This window comes from Chlorocebus sabaeus, chromosome 7, assembly GCF_047675955.1.
Source record: "Chlorocebus sabaeus isolate Y175 chromosome 7, mChlSab1.0.hap1, whole genome shotgun sequence".
In the NCBI taxonomy this organism is placed as follows: Eukaryota; Metazoa; Chordata; class Mammalia; order Primates; family Cercopithecidae; genus Chlorocebus; species Chlorocebus sabaeus.
Window position 1 is genome coordinate 108,976,388 of NC_132910.1, and position 12,080 is coordinate 108,988,467.

The following is a 12,080-nucleotide window of genomic DNA, read 5'->3' on the forward strand; positions in this document are numbered from 1 at the left end:
CTCATTCTCTTTCAAAAGAACTGAATCTTGCAAACTTAATCATAACATAGTCTCAGAAAGTTAGAGGGAATATCTGGCTCAGAGTTGTTTCTTTTTTCTTTTCTTTTTATTATACTTTAAGTTCTGGGATACATGTGCAGAACATGCAGGTTTGTTACACACATGCCATGGTGGTTTGCTGCACCCATCAACCCGTCAGCTACTTTAGGTATTTCTCCTAATGCTATTCCTTCCCTAGCCCCCCACCCCTCGACAGGCCCTGGTGTGTGATGTTCCCCTCCCTGTGTCCATGTGTTCTCATTGTTCAACTCCCACTTATAAGTGAGAACATGTGGTGTTTGGTTTTCTGTTCTTGTGTTAGTTTGCTGAGAATGATAGTTTTTTTAATACTCCTGAGAGCCTGAAATGAGTGTACAGAACACGATATCTTGTTCTTTTAAACAGAAGCAGAGCCAATAACATAGGGTACTTTATAAACCAAATAACGTCTGGTGTCCTGAAGCTAAAGACACTGTTGGCACATCTTGCAGAATCACAGCTGTTTCAGTCTCATTTAGTGACTTGTCCCACTCTCTCGCAGCCCAGTTTGCCTTTTGAAATATAGCACAGCTAGCTATTCTGCAGCAGTGATTAAAGCCACTGACAAGAGAAGTTTTTTTATTTGTTAGCGCTTTGTCTCAAAAGCTTTAGAAATCTTGACAAGTACTCTTACAAAATACAGATAACTTTCTTAAAAGAAGACGCATAGAGATTTCTTAATGTACACATGACTGTGCATATTTTTATCAACAAACTACACTTCGGAATCATGAGAATAAAATGGTACCTTTCTAAGATGAAAAAAAAATGTTGAACAAATTTAACCACATGCAATGTCGTTTTAAGAAAGGATTCCTGTGACTTCATTCGCTTACCATGTGCATTTTTAGGTTGCAAAACAGTCTGCCAGCAACCCTGCTTACTCATATCTTTCTTACAGCAAAGCCCTATCCCGGAGGACTAAAGAGCTTAAAAATTGGTGAAGATGCCATATTTTGACATAAGACAGCTGTGTATAAATTGGAAGTGGGGCAAAAGGTGACATGAGCATAGACTCTTCAAACTCCTTTAACAGGCCAAAAGAACAGTAAGAAATGGTTACAGTTCTTTGCATAAATGTCAAGGAAATAATTCCTTTGGGAAAAATTCATTTGTTTAGGAAGTTGTTTAATAAAAAGCAGGAATATTATGGTAATGCCCAGAAAACCACTGGCAGTAAATCATTCAATAGCATACACTGTCTGTATTTCTCCTATACTCCAAAACACAATTTTTTTTATTACACTTTAAGTTCTGGGATACATGTGCAAAACATGCAGGTTTCTTATATAGGTAAACATGTGCCATGATGGGTTTGCTGCACCCATCAACCCATCATTTACATTAGGTATTTCTCCAAATGCTATCCCTCCCCTAGTTCCCTACCCCCCATAGGTTCCAGTGTGTGATGTTCTCCTCCCTGTATCCATGTGTTCTCATTGTTCAGCTACCACTTAGAGTGATAAAATGTGGTGTTTGTTTTTTTATTCTGAGCAAAACACAATTTTAAAAGTGACTATCTGAGATCTTTTGTATTTCACAGCAAATAAAACAGGTAACTGGTAATTTTTAATAAATTAAAGATTGAAGTGAAAATAAACGCAAAGGTTTGTTTCTATAGTTGATTAAGTAAAGGGTAGTGAATTTGGAATTGATGGTATGGGCTGAAAATGTTTAAGAGTTGGTAAAGTAAATGGTCTCTCAACTTTCATTGGTAAATAATGTATCTCATTGAATATTCTTCACCAAAACCTAAGTTTTCACCAAAACCTAAGTTTTCATCTTTGCATAAAAACAAAGCTTTTAAAACATATTAGGTGAAGATCTTCTGAATGCAAATGATATAATTTCCCATCTTCTTAAGTACACTAGAAAGCAAGCTTTCTTAACCTGGGAGACTATAGACCTGGGAGGGAAGAGCTCCGTAAATAGGTATCTGCAGATCTGAGAGCCCCATGAAACTATACACAGAACTGTATAGACAGCTAAACTTTTAATCATCTTCTCAAAGAGATCCAGATCTCATGAAAGGTTAAATACCACTGGTACAACACAGAACATAAATTAATGCATTTTTGATTAATCAGTATATTCATTAGGTTGCAAAACAGTATTAATCTATTATTGTACCATAACACTAGAACATGGTGATGTCTGCAGAACATATTGAGGTGATTAGATCTATTCATTTAGCCACAATGTGACTCTGAACTATCATTTCAAGCAGCAATCATTAACAATAAACTACAGATAGGCAAACTCTTACTGTGAGTACCGAATCCCCTCTCTAGTCTAATAAGAGTTCATTTCTGGACACTTCTCAAAGGAATTGTTTTCCTACGTTTTTGCTACTAAAGATATAACTTAAAGCCCAATTACAGGTCGATTGATGGTTAACACGTTAAAAATTTACTTATTAATTTGTGTATCTGCATTGTTTAACACAGCGTAATACTTGGTAAATTCTCAATCAACTTTGCAATGTAATTATCAAAAGTTTCATAATATAAGTAGCTTTCTTGTTCATTCTGCTCTCCAAATGTTCATAAAATAGTGCCCTAAAATTATTACTACATATGAATATGCCTATGTAAGATCTTCAAGGTGTATAAAGTGGGATTTCTTATTTTATCTTGGTAGATAATAAATCTCTGAGAAAATCTTGGCTTTCTAACTTTCTAAGTCAGTTTCAACATTGAAGATTCTCAGTCAACAGTTTGTATAGACTGGGGCAAGTCACTTTGCCTCACTAAGCCTTAGTTTCTCCATCAGGAGGATGAAGTTGTTGGACAAGATGCTGACTTCATAGTCCCATTCTATTATAAAATTGTGTAAGTCAGCCAAGCGCTGTGGCTCAAGCCTGTAATCCCAGCACTTGGGGAAGCCAAGGCGGGCAGATCACCTGAGGTCAGGAGTTCCAGACCAGCCTGTCCAACATGGTGAAACCCCATCTCTGCTAAAAATACAAAAACTAGCAGGATACGATGGCAGGCACCTGTAATCCCAGCTACTCAGGAGGTTGAGGCAGGAAAATCCCTTGAACCCAGAAAGCAGAGGTTGTAATGAGCCAAGATCATGCCACTGCACTCCAGCCTGGGCGACAGAGCAAGACTTCGTCTCAAAAAAGAAAAAATAAAATTGTATAAGTCTGTATTTTGAAAGTTTATTAAAGTAAAATTTTCCAAAATGTAAAATCATGACTCTCAAGCAAATAAAATTATATGGCTCTGTGGTCAAATGTTTATTAAAGCAAAATTTTCAACAGATGAAAAACTGATTCATATGAAAATGTTAAATGAATAGATTATAAAGATTTTATTCAAATAATCCATTAATGATGGAACCAGTGAGATGGTAAAAACCATTTAAAAGAGTATTTCAAAAGCTAAATATTTATAGGCAATATTGGGATAAGATTGTTAGACTAGATTAAAACTGGTTAATGCCCAACAGAGTAATAAATTGTAATCATTAAGTTTATCACTTCCACCATGCAAAAAAAGAAATTATTTGCATCTCTACGGAACAAAAGTCTGTAAGTCTTTGTCCTCCTGCATTGTTAAGTAGCCCATGTAATAGAAAATTAAGCCCAGCATTGTACTGAAAAAACACACAAAACTATTTTCTGGCTATTTCCAAGTTTCATATAATTTTTCTGACAAGTCAATTCTTTCTTTTTTTTCTTCTTTTTCAACATTTATTTTAGATTCAGGGAGTAAATGTGCAGGGTTGTTACCTAGGCATACTGCATGATACTGAAGTTTGGGATATGAATGATCCCATCACCTATGTACAGAGCATAACACCCAAGAATTAGTTTTTCAACACTTGTCCCCCTCTAGTAGTCCCAAGTGTCAATTGTTATCATCTTTATCTGACAAGTCAATTATAGTTCTTTCATGAATGAAAGTTCTTGATTATTGTTTATGATATTTAATTTTTTAAAAAAAGGTCTTTATCATCTTTATTTGACCCACGTTCAATTTCCATATAATTTTCAGATGAATGCTCTAAATGTGTGCTTGTTCTGTGCTGATATAAACATAAGAATTTCATAAGACAGTGTGTAAATAAATCTACATCTAGGTATTTTGTTCATTATATATAAGGTAAAGTATATTTAATGGCACAACAGAATAAACAGGCTATGATTACAAGTCCAAAGATTACAAATATAATGATGATATCAAATATATGCACACACAAACACAATCCAACAAAATTCTTGACTCCATTTCTTTATTCAGGGCTAAAGGTAGCAAACATTCCTCTGTACCTAGCTTTTGAAAACACATCTACAAAAGCAAATGAACTCATCTGCAAAATAAAAAGCATGTATATTTAATTTCTAATGTTTCATTATAGATTTTTAAGATACATATTTATTTTTATATTATTAGCTTAAAGAAAGTAAGTCACACAAGAATAAGTGTTTGCATGTCTGCTAAGGTAAATTATTACATTATAAATTTGTTATGAAGTTATAAATAAAACACATATTGTGCTTATGTTAATGAAACCACGGCATAATCGGAGTGCATTTGAAATGCACAGAGTATTCTCATTGTTTCAATAAGACAAAAGAAGAGCATTACCTATTAGAATTAAAAGCCTGGCCTTCAGCTATCCATTAGTCAAAAATAATTGATCACGAATTACTCATTGGTTACAAAACAAAATTGTTAAAAAGCAAAGGTGACTAAAATAAACATGTTCCTGGGCCTTTCATTTAATAAGCATTTTGGAATAACTGGAGGCAAATAAACAAAGTTAAACCCTCACGTGGGAGGACCAGGCTACCCAACAGCATTGTAGCTTGAGACTCAAAAGTTACAGCCAGCTTCTAAAAAGCCTGTTAGTCCTACCATCAATATGATAAATTTGGATAAAGATGGTAAAAAAAAAAAAAAAAAAAAAAATGTTTTAGGCAGTAAAAATGCAAATATGCCACCTTGGTAAGACAAGGTGTCAGGCAACTTGCCAAAAGAGTTATTTCAAATCAGTGGCTCAAAGTAGAATTCCAGTCTCCAAACTTTCGTTAGGCTAATTTTCATTAAGAGGATGATTTATAATATAAGAAAAGGATCTTAAAAATCCCAGAGACAGTGAGTAAAAGTGGAGACTCAAAAGAGCCAAGGAGTGCTATAAATCTGTAGACGCAGAGGGAAGCACTCAGGTCAATAGAGGGAACATTGAAGAGGAAGATAGTCCAAAGCTCAACTGTCCAGGGGCGAGTACAGCCCATAAAGGGTGCTAAAAGTAGTACACGAATGTGAGCCTAGAAAAGCTACAATTAGATTTTCAAATGATCTCTCTCTCCTTGGTCCATCTTCTCTTATACTTAAAACATTATTTTGACATTTTGTTCTACACTTGTATCAATGAGATCTACAGATTTTTTTTTTCAAATCTAGCGTCTATTGTAATGTTGTTAGTAGTTCTCTTTCACACAGATATTGAGTTACCCTTGACCAGAACAAAGAAAATGTGGTGTATTTTAGCAATAACAGACATAACTGTGAAAAGACAGGAGAGAATGTATTATAAACATTCTCAAATTGTATTTTTAAACTTTCAGGAAATGAAAAAGTCACAGATTGAACTTTTAAATAAGAAGTAGGATGTGTAAGGGCAGGAGGGTAATGGTAATCTATTCTGCATTTGAAACTCTATGTGAGTATTTACCATATGTGACCATCTTGGGTATTGGCAAAGGACATAAAGACGCAACACACGAACCTCTTCCAAGCTAATTTAAGAAGTGTTGAGTTTGGAGAGGATGATTTGAGGCTTAATATTGTCCAAATTTACTGGGTTAGTTCTAGCCATGAGGAAAATTGATCAAAGGCAGGTTTTAACTTATTTTGTTCATATTACTCATGTTGAAATAAGCCAGATAATATATTGAAACACCCTCAATATCGGGACCAATTCTCAATATCTGGGCAGCAACCATTAAACCAAATTAAATATAATTACATAGAACAAATATTAAGGAATTCACTACTATTAATAAAATATACATAAATTATATTACATTGTTTGTAAAAGTAACAAAATTTTTAAAGAGACATCCATTTTCAAATGATACTCTGTAAGTACATTTTCAGATAGGTAACTTCATACTTGAGAATTATTTAATTTCTCAGCCACTAGACATAAATTGGACCGAAACAGAGAGAGTAAAACTCTTTAATATGTAAATTATCAGATGTGAATGATTTCCATAGTGGCAACAAAATAAATTTCTAAAAAGGAATGGAAAATATGATTATTGCCACTTAAATGGCTGATTATTTGTAGATACAACAGAAAATATACTGGTGATTTTGCAAATAAACCAGCATTTCTGTTTAAATGTACGGTCAGTTCTGATGCTCTTGCAGGCTGTGAGCCTCAGTGTTCCAACGTAGAGTTGCCTCGGGGTAGTGTGGAGGCTGCTCTATGTTAACAACCAGCAACAGAAGAACGTCAAGAATCATTCCCATTAGTATTTGGTCAGAACAGTCAAAATGGCATAAAATATACTTTATTAAAGGAGTCAGTACCTCTGGCTTACACTTTTCTATTAAACAACATGACAAATGTTTTCAAAACTTAGCTAGAATAATAACTGAAGCTTCTGTTGTCAGATGTTCAGATTCACACATAGCATGATGTTACAGAAAAATATAAACAAATACTTCTTAAGTAGCTTGTTTTTAAAAACTTTTTTAAGTATGCATACAGTGCTCAGTTCCATTATAGCTACTTGGTTAAAGTCATTTATTTTATGTATTCATCTACACTGCCTCATTGCTAAACATGCTTGAGGTTGATGTGCTTGATTTAAAAACAAAACCAAAAATGCCTATTTATATATAACATCCTAGCCAGAAAATTCTTTTGTCATTCATTCATAGGTAATACTTTGGCCCCGTGTGCATTGATATAGGTGATAAGAATTTTGGCTCTGTGTTCTATTACATCAATAAGCTTTTCAATTCCTTGTCTACCTCCTTGACTTTCCCAATACACTTTATCAAGAAACAGAGACTGAAGGAGTTTCTGCCGCAAGTGCTGGCTCTTCAAAACAGAAACTGCAGAAGCGGGAAACCTGAAAAGATAAAACATTGTATTTCAATTTTAGTAATTGCATGGGAATAGTACTTCTTACCCAACTGTCCTGCCTTTCATTAACCTGTCATAAATCGCACTATCAAATGGTATGTTTGAGAACCAAAACATTTTTGTCACTGCCAAGATGACACTTCTCTTAATAATAATATACTAGAAGAAAGTGTTTCCAGTGAACTGAATATTCTACACCATTCAGATCATGACAGACATCTTACTTAAGGTAATTCTGTACAGTCAAACAAAGGCATGGAATTGGAAGGGATTCCATTAGCCTGGCAGAAATACTTTTCTTAGTCTCAGGCTCATTTCAGCTGTGGAAACCCCTTTAATCTGTCAAGTAGAATGGTATTCTCTGACGTATCAAGGTGGGATGTTATGCAAGAAAATATGAGAGACAAATTGATGATGACAACTTCAATAAAGTATTCTGCCTGAATACAAGTTACACAACTGAATTTATGTGAAATAATAAAAGATGTGTATACTAAAATGAGACAAGAATCATTCAAAAACATCAAATTAAAGAAAGAATTGTCTTTGAGTCATATTATACCTCTGGAACTCTGAGGATTTAGGATCATTTTATTTAACTGGAGTACTAAGATGTTTTCAAATAAATTTAGCAAAACTTAAGTTTCAGAGAAAAGTTTTAGTTCCACAATGAAAGTCTCTCTGGAAAACCTAAGACCAATTTAGAGGGGTCTTTGCTGAATTACCTTGAAAGAATGCATTGCGCTTGCTTTTCTTCATTTAGAAAGTAGAAAGCCAGGAGTCCAGCGTATACATTATCTGAAGGACTTAGCAAAATTTCTAGGTCAAAAATGTAAGTAATATTTTGCTAAATCCCCAATCTGACATTTCTCAGCTTTCATTAAAATGCTGATAAAAGCACAGTAAAAATATTTTTTAAGAGTACATTTCTAATAAACTCAGTTATACCTCAAAAACTATAGTAAGAACATATATACTTGCTTAAAGAGTACACTTTGACAGAAATTTCAGGCCTTCTAAGCACCTCTTCCAAATTTCAATGGAGCACAATGGAGATGGCACAGAGAGTGCCTGAAAGCAAGGATCGGGTGCTCTAGCAGTTCTGAGGCTGCAGCAAGTAAAAAGGCCAAAGCGCTGGACAAGCTTAATGTATGTGAAGAAGTGTGGAACGAAAGAACATTTATAAGATGCTCTTAGTTACCTGAAGACATTACTATATAGTTGAGGGGCTAAACTTTAGGAGCTCTAGTATTAAGTGGGATTTTTGCTTTATGAAGTATGAATAGTCCATGAATTATCAATTCTATAGCCTTTCAACTAATTTAGCTGTGGCAGGATGCATGATATGAAATCATTAAAACCATTGGATCTCCTTAGTGGTTAATCCTTTTCATAAAGGAAAGCAAAAATATTACCTGTCTCTGCACTACACTGATATAATAATAGTCGGAATATTCAATGCATAAATCGGGGATTAGAAAAGTCTTCATTTTTGCTTTTCAATGTGTGAATTATATTTTCAAAGAAGATTTAACTTCAAATCCATTACTCCTCATAATGCATTTAAACATAAATCTTCTTTGAAAGAAGAAATAAAGATATTCACATTTACATGAATGCATGAAATGGATGGACTGTATTCTTCAGGCACTCCTAAGTCTAAGAGGGAATTTAGGGATTTAAGAAGACCCTGTAATATCACCCTAGTAAGTGATGTCTTAGGAAAGTCAATTTTCCCATACATAAAATTTCCTTAGCTTAAAAGAGAAAACCTGCCACACATCCTGCCTTCAATCCACAAAGAGATGGTGAGAAACAAGTATCAACAAGGTAGGACCCTGCAAAACCTTATAAAATCATGTCTCATAAAACTCTCACAGGAACAGTATTGCTCTTAATGCTTAAGAACACAAAATCCACACCATGTAAGTCATAGAGTTTAGGAAGAATGATTGAAATATGCTCCAGAATATTATTAACAAGAGTAATAGTAACAGAGCACACCACAGTTATTACAGAAAAAAAAATACTGAACTTGGATTTGAAAGACCTGGGTTCTAACCTCAATTTTAGACTTGCTTGTGAGCTTTCCAGCAGTCACCTAGCTTCACACAGCTGGTTACCTATTTTACCAATGAACCCTCTATTTTTAGATCTCCACCCTACAGCAGTGTCTTAGTCAATCTGATTTCTGACTAAGGTGGGAAGTATGGAGAGTGGCTCTGCCCACTATGCGGTGGAACTTGAAATCCAGCCACAATTTCCACTTCTGGGGTTGAACAGCTCACGCTTTATAGCTGGGTTCTTGCCATTACTAAGTGTCTTAATGTCCTTTATTTCCAACAGATGTATGATCAAGTGTGCCATGAGCAACCACTGTGTTTTAACTTCTGCATTGCAGAACTCCTTCTTTGGTTCCCTCTCCACTCTGCATTCTTTCTGAGTCTTGCCGGATGTCCCCAAATCTTTGAGATCTTTCCTGAATTCTTGGTCAACCCTTAGTAAATAAATAATTCTTCCCTAACTAGCCTCCATAAACCCTCTCTCAGGTGTTAGATACTTTTCCCCTTAATCTATGTCTCCTTGAAGGATTTCAAAATGCTGAAAAAATCCTCCTGCTGAATCCAACAGCCAGCTGTCCTTTGAGACTATGCCTTACTTAGCAGATTGGCTGTCATTTTCCACTGCATTCATAAAAGTCACTTGAGTTCATTATGAATTTGGACATTCTGCCATGTCAATATTTGCATGTCTATTAGTTCTTCCCATGTCCTATCTTATGCCTAATAGTGGAGCCTCCGCCACCTGCTTATCCCTGCTCTGCCAAATCCTATGCCAGAGGTCCCTGCACTCTTGCAACAAAACCTACATGGATTTTCACAATGAGAACCAAGCAACGTCATGAATGTGAAATGTAGTATGTGCTTTGTAGGTGGTATGGGTTGGCGACAGAGGCGCCATGGCTGCACTCTTGTTCTGTTCTTCTTGGGTTTGTTTCCCTTCTTGGGTCTCCATTCCCAGATTCCACATTCACAATGATTTTCAAGAGTTAAAATGATAAGATGTAAGATGTGAGTTTTCTCAGAACCTTGCTACTTATCTAATATAAATGTGATGTCCTGCAGATGTTACTATAAAACTTACTCTTTGATGCCTTCTAACAATTTGAAGTTTAAGTTATCTTCACTCCTGTCAAAGAAACCCTTGTTGTCTATAAAAACCAAATGCCTTGGGTCATGCTTTCGCTGGATAATGTGTGCTAGAGCCGCAGAACCTTGGTTGTCACATTTTGGCCTCAATCCATTCTGTACACAGGCATCTTCCTTGCGAGGTCTGAATCCACAGCAATTTGTATCTAAGCGATTATAAATCTGTAAATGGAAAACACAAAATCCAAGATGCTGAGTGAAAACAAAACTTGGGAAAGTTACAAGATTTTCAAAAACCAGTGCTTTCTCAACAGCTGACTTGCCAGAATCTAAGAGGGCCAGGCTCATTTAATTAAAGGCAACTGTCAGAACAAGTCCAAGGTTCATATCCTTCTGACTCAGTCATAGTTATGAGCATTTCCAGCTTCTGCTAATAGATCCAAAGTCAGATTATCCAAGTCAGGCATCTCCACCCTAAATATTCAAAGTTCCCACTGACATCACATACCGACACATGGCCAGCAGAATCTCTGACTCCATGCACGACAGAAGAAACACCATTGTACTTCTATGTGTCTGGAAGGCTCTGTCTTGTTTTCTCCCTCAGGTGGTTTATGGGAAACTGGAGTTACTTCATTGCCACGAAAAGTTTATTGCAACCCCTAGCCTACCTGGACTTCAGTATTACAGTAGTCTAACTCAAAACTACATAGAAGAAATCTATTGAAAAGATGTGAGACCCAATCATAAAAACTAAAAGCACTATCTCAATGGAGGCCACAGCTAGATTCTAAACAAGTGAACAAAATGGGCTTCTTGAAGTTTATTGTGGGAGTTAAGGATACCACCCTATAGAAGAGGGTAACCAGATTAATTAGAAAAAGAAGAATTGCTTAATTCCATTTCCTTTGGGCAAGGAAAGAAATAATATTTATGAATCAGGTAAAATAAAGCCTGGGCAAAGGAATTAGATAAATTTAAGTCAAATCTCTGCTTTCACACTTCTGAGCTCTGCAACCTTGTGCAGATTCCTTTTCATCACTGACCCTCAATTTAAACGCCTGAGTAAGAGGAATGATACTCTTTACCTTGAACACTTGGTAGAAAGATTGATGAAAATATGTGTACACCCTCCAGCCCTGTCCCAAGCATCTATAAGACACTCAGAAAATGAAAACTACTATTACTCTTGTTGAGACACACCTACATACTCTCCAAAGTTATTTACCTCAAAACAAGCTTCTAAGACAAAAAGTAATTTATCCATTTTAATTGAAGAAAAATTCAGCCTCAGAGACATTAAGTAACCTGCCCTGGGTAGAATATTAGTAAGTAAGTAGCAAAGTTATGATTTAGACATAGATTTGTTAGTCTCCAAAATTTCACAATTTTTTTCCCCAGTACGTCATATTGAATGGTTTTAGGCTAACTAGTCAGAGTTTGTACGTGTGCTTACGAGTCAACAGATAGACAGATAATGCCACTTTTATTCTTTTGGTATTAAATTCCCATCTTTTTCTCATCCTCCTGTGTTTCTGCAGCTCCCATAGAGCTGTTCAGGAGACCAACTGCTTAGAAAGGGATGCAGCAAAGTAGTGCCAAAGTTTAGCCTACTTTGCAATGATCATTTATTCACTTATCCAACAAACACTTATTGAACATCTTCTACATCCTATCAGTGAGCTAGGCACCAAGGTAAATGTTGCCCATGGTCAGCACCTCTCCACCGTTACCACTTCCAGT

At 35.6% G+C, this 12,080-nt stretch overlaps 1 protein-coding gene across 4 annotated transcripts in view; it reads right to left on the reverse strand.

Annotated features, from left to right (window-relative positions):
• Positions 1–4,165: 4,165 nt before the first annotated feature.
• Positions 4,166–12,080, reverse strand: part of GASK1B (golgi associated kinase 1B) — a 110,177-nt gene continuing 102,262 nt past the window's right edge. For all 4 annotated transcript variants that reach the window (XM_008000102.3, XM_008000101.3, XM_008000103.3 and 1 more), the window contains 2 exons: positions 10,333–10,559; positions 4,166–7,174 (listed from right to left, as the gene is read on the reverse strand). In XM_008000102.3, the coding sequence (XP_007998293.2) occupies positions 6,967–7,174; positions 10,333–10,559 (435 nt within the window). In that variant the 3' untranslated portion in view covers positions 4,166–6,966. The remainder of the gene's footprint in view (positions 7,175–10,332; positions 10,560–12,080) is intronic.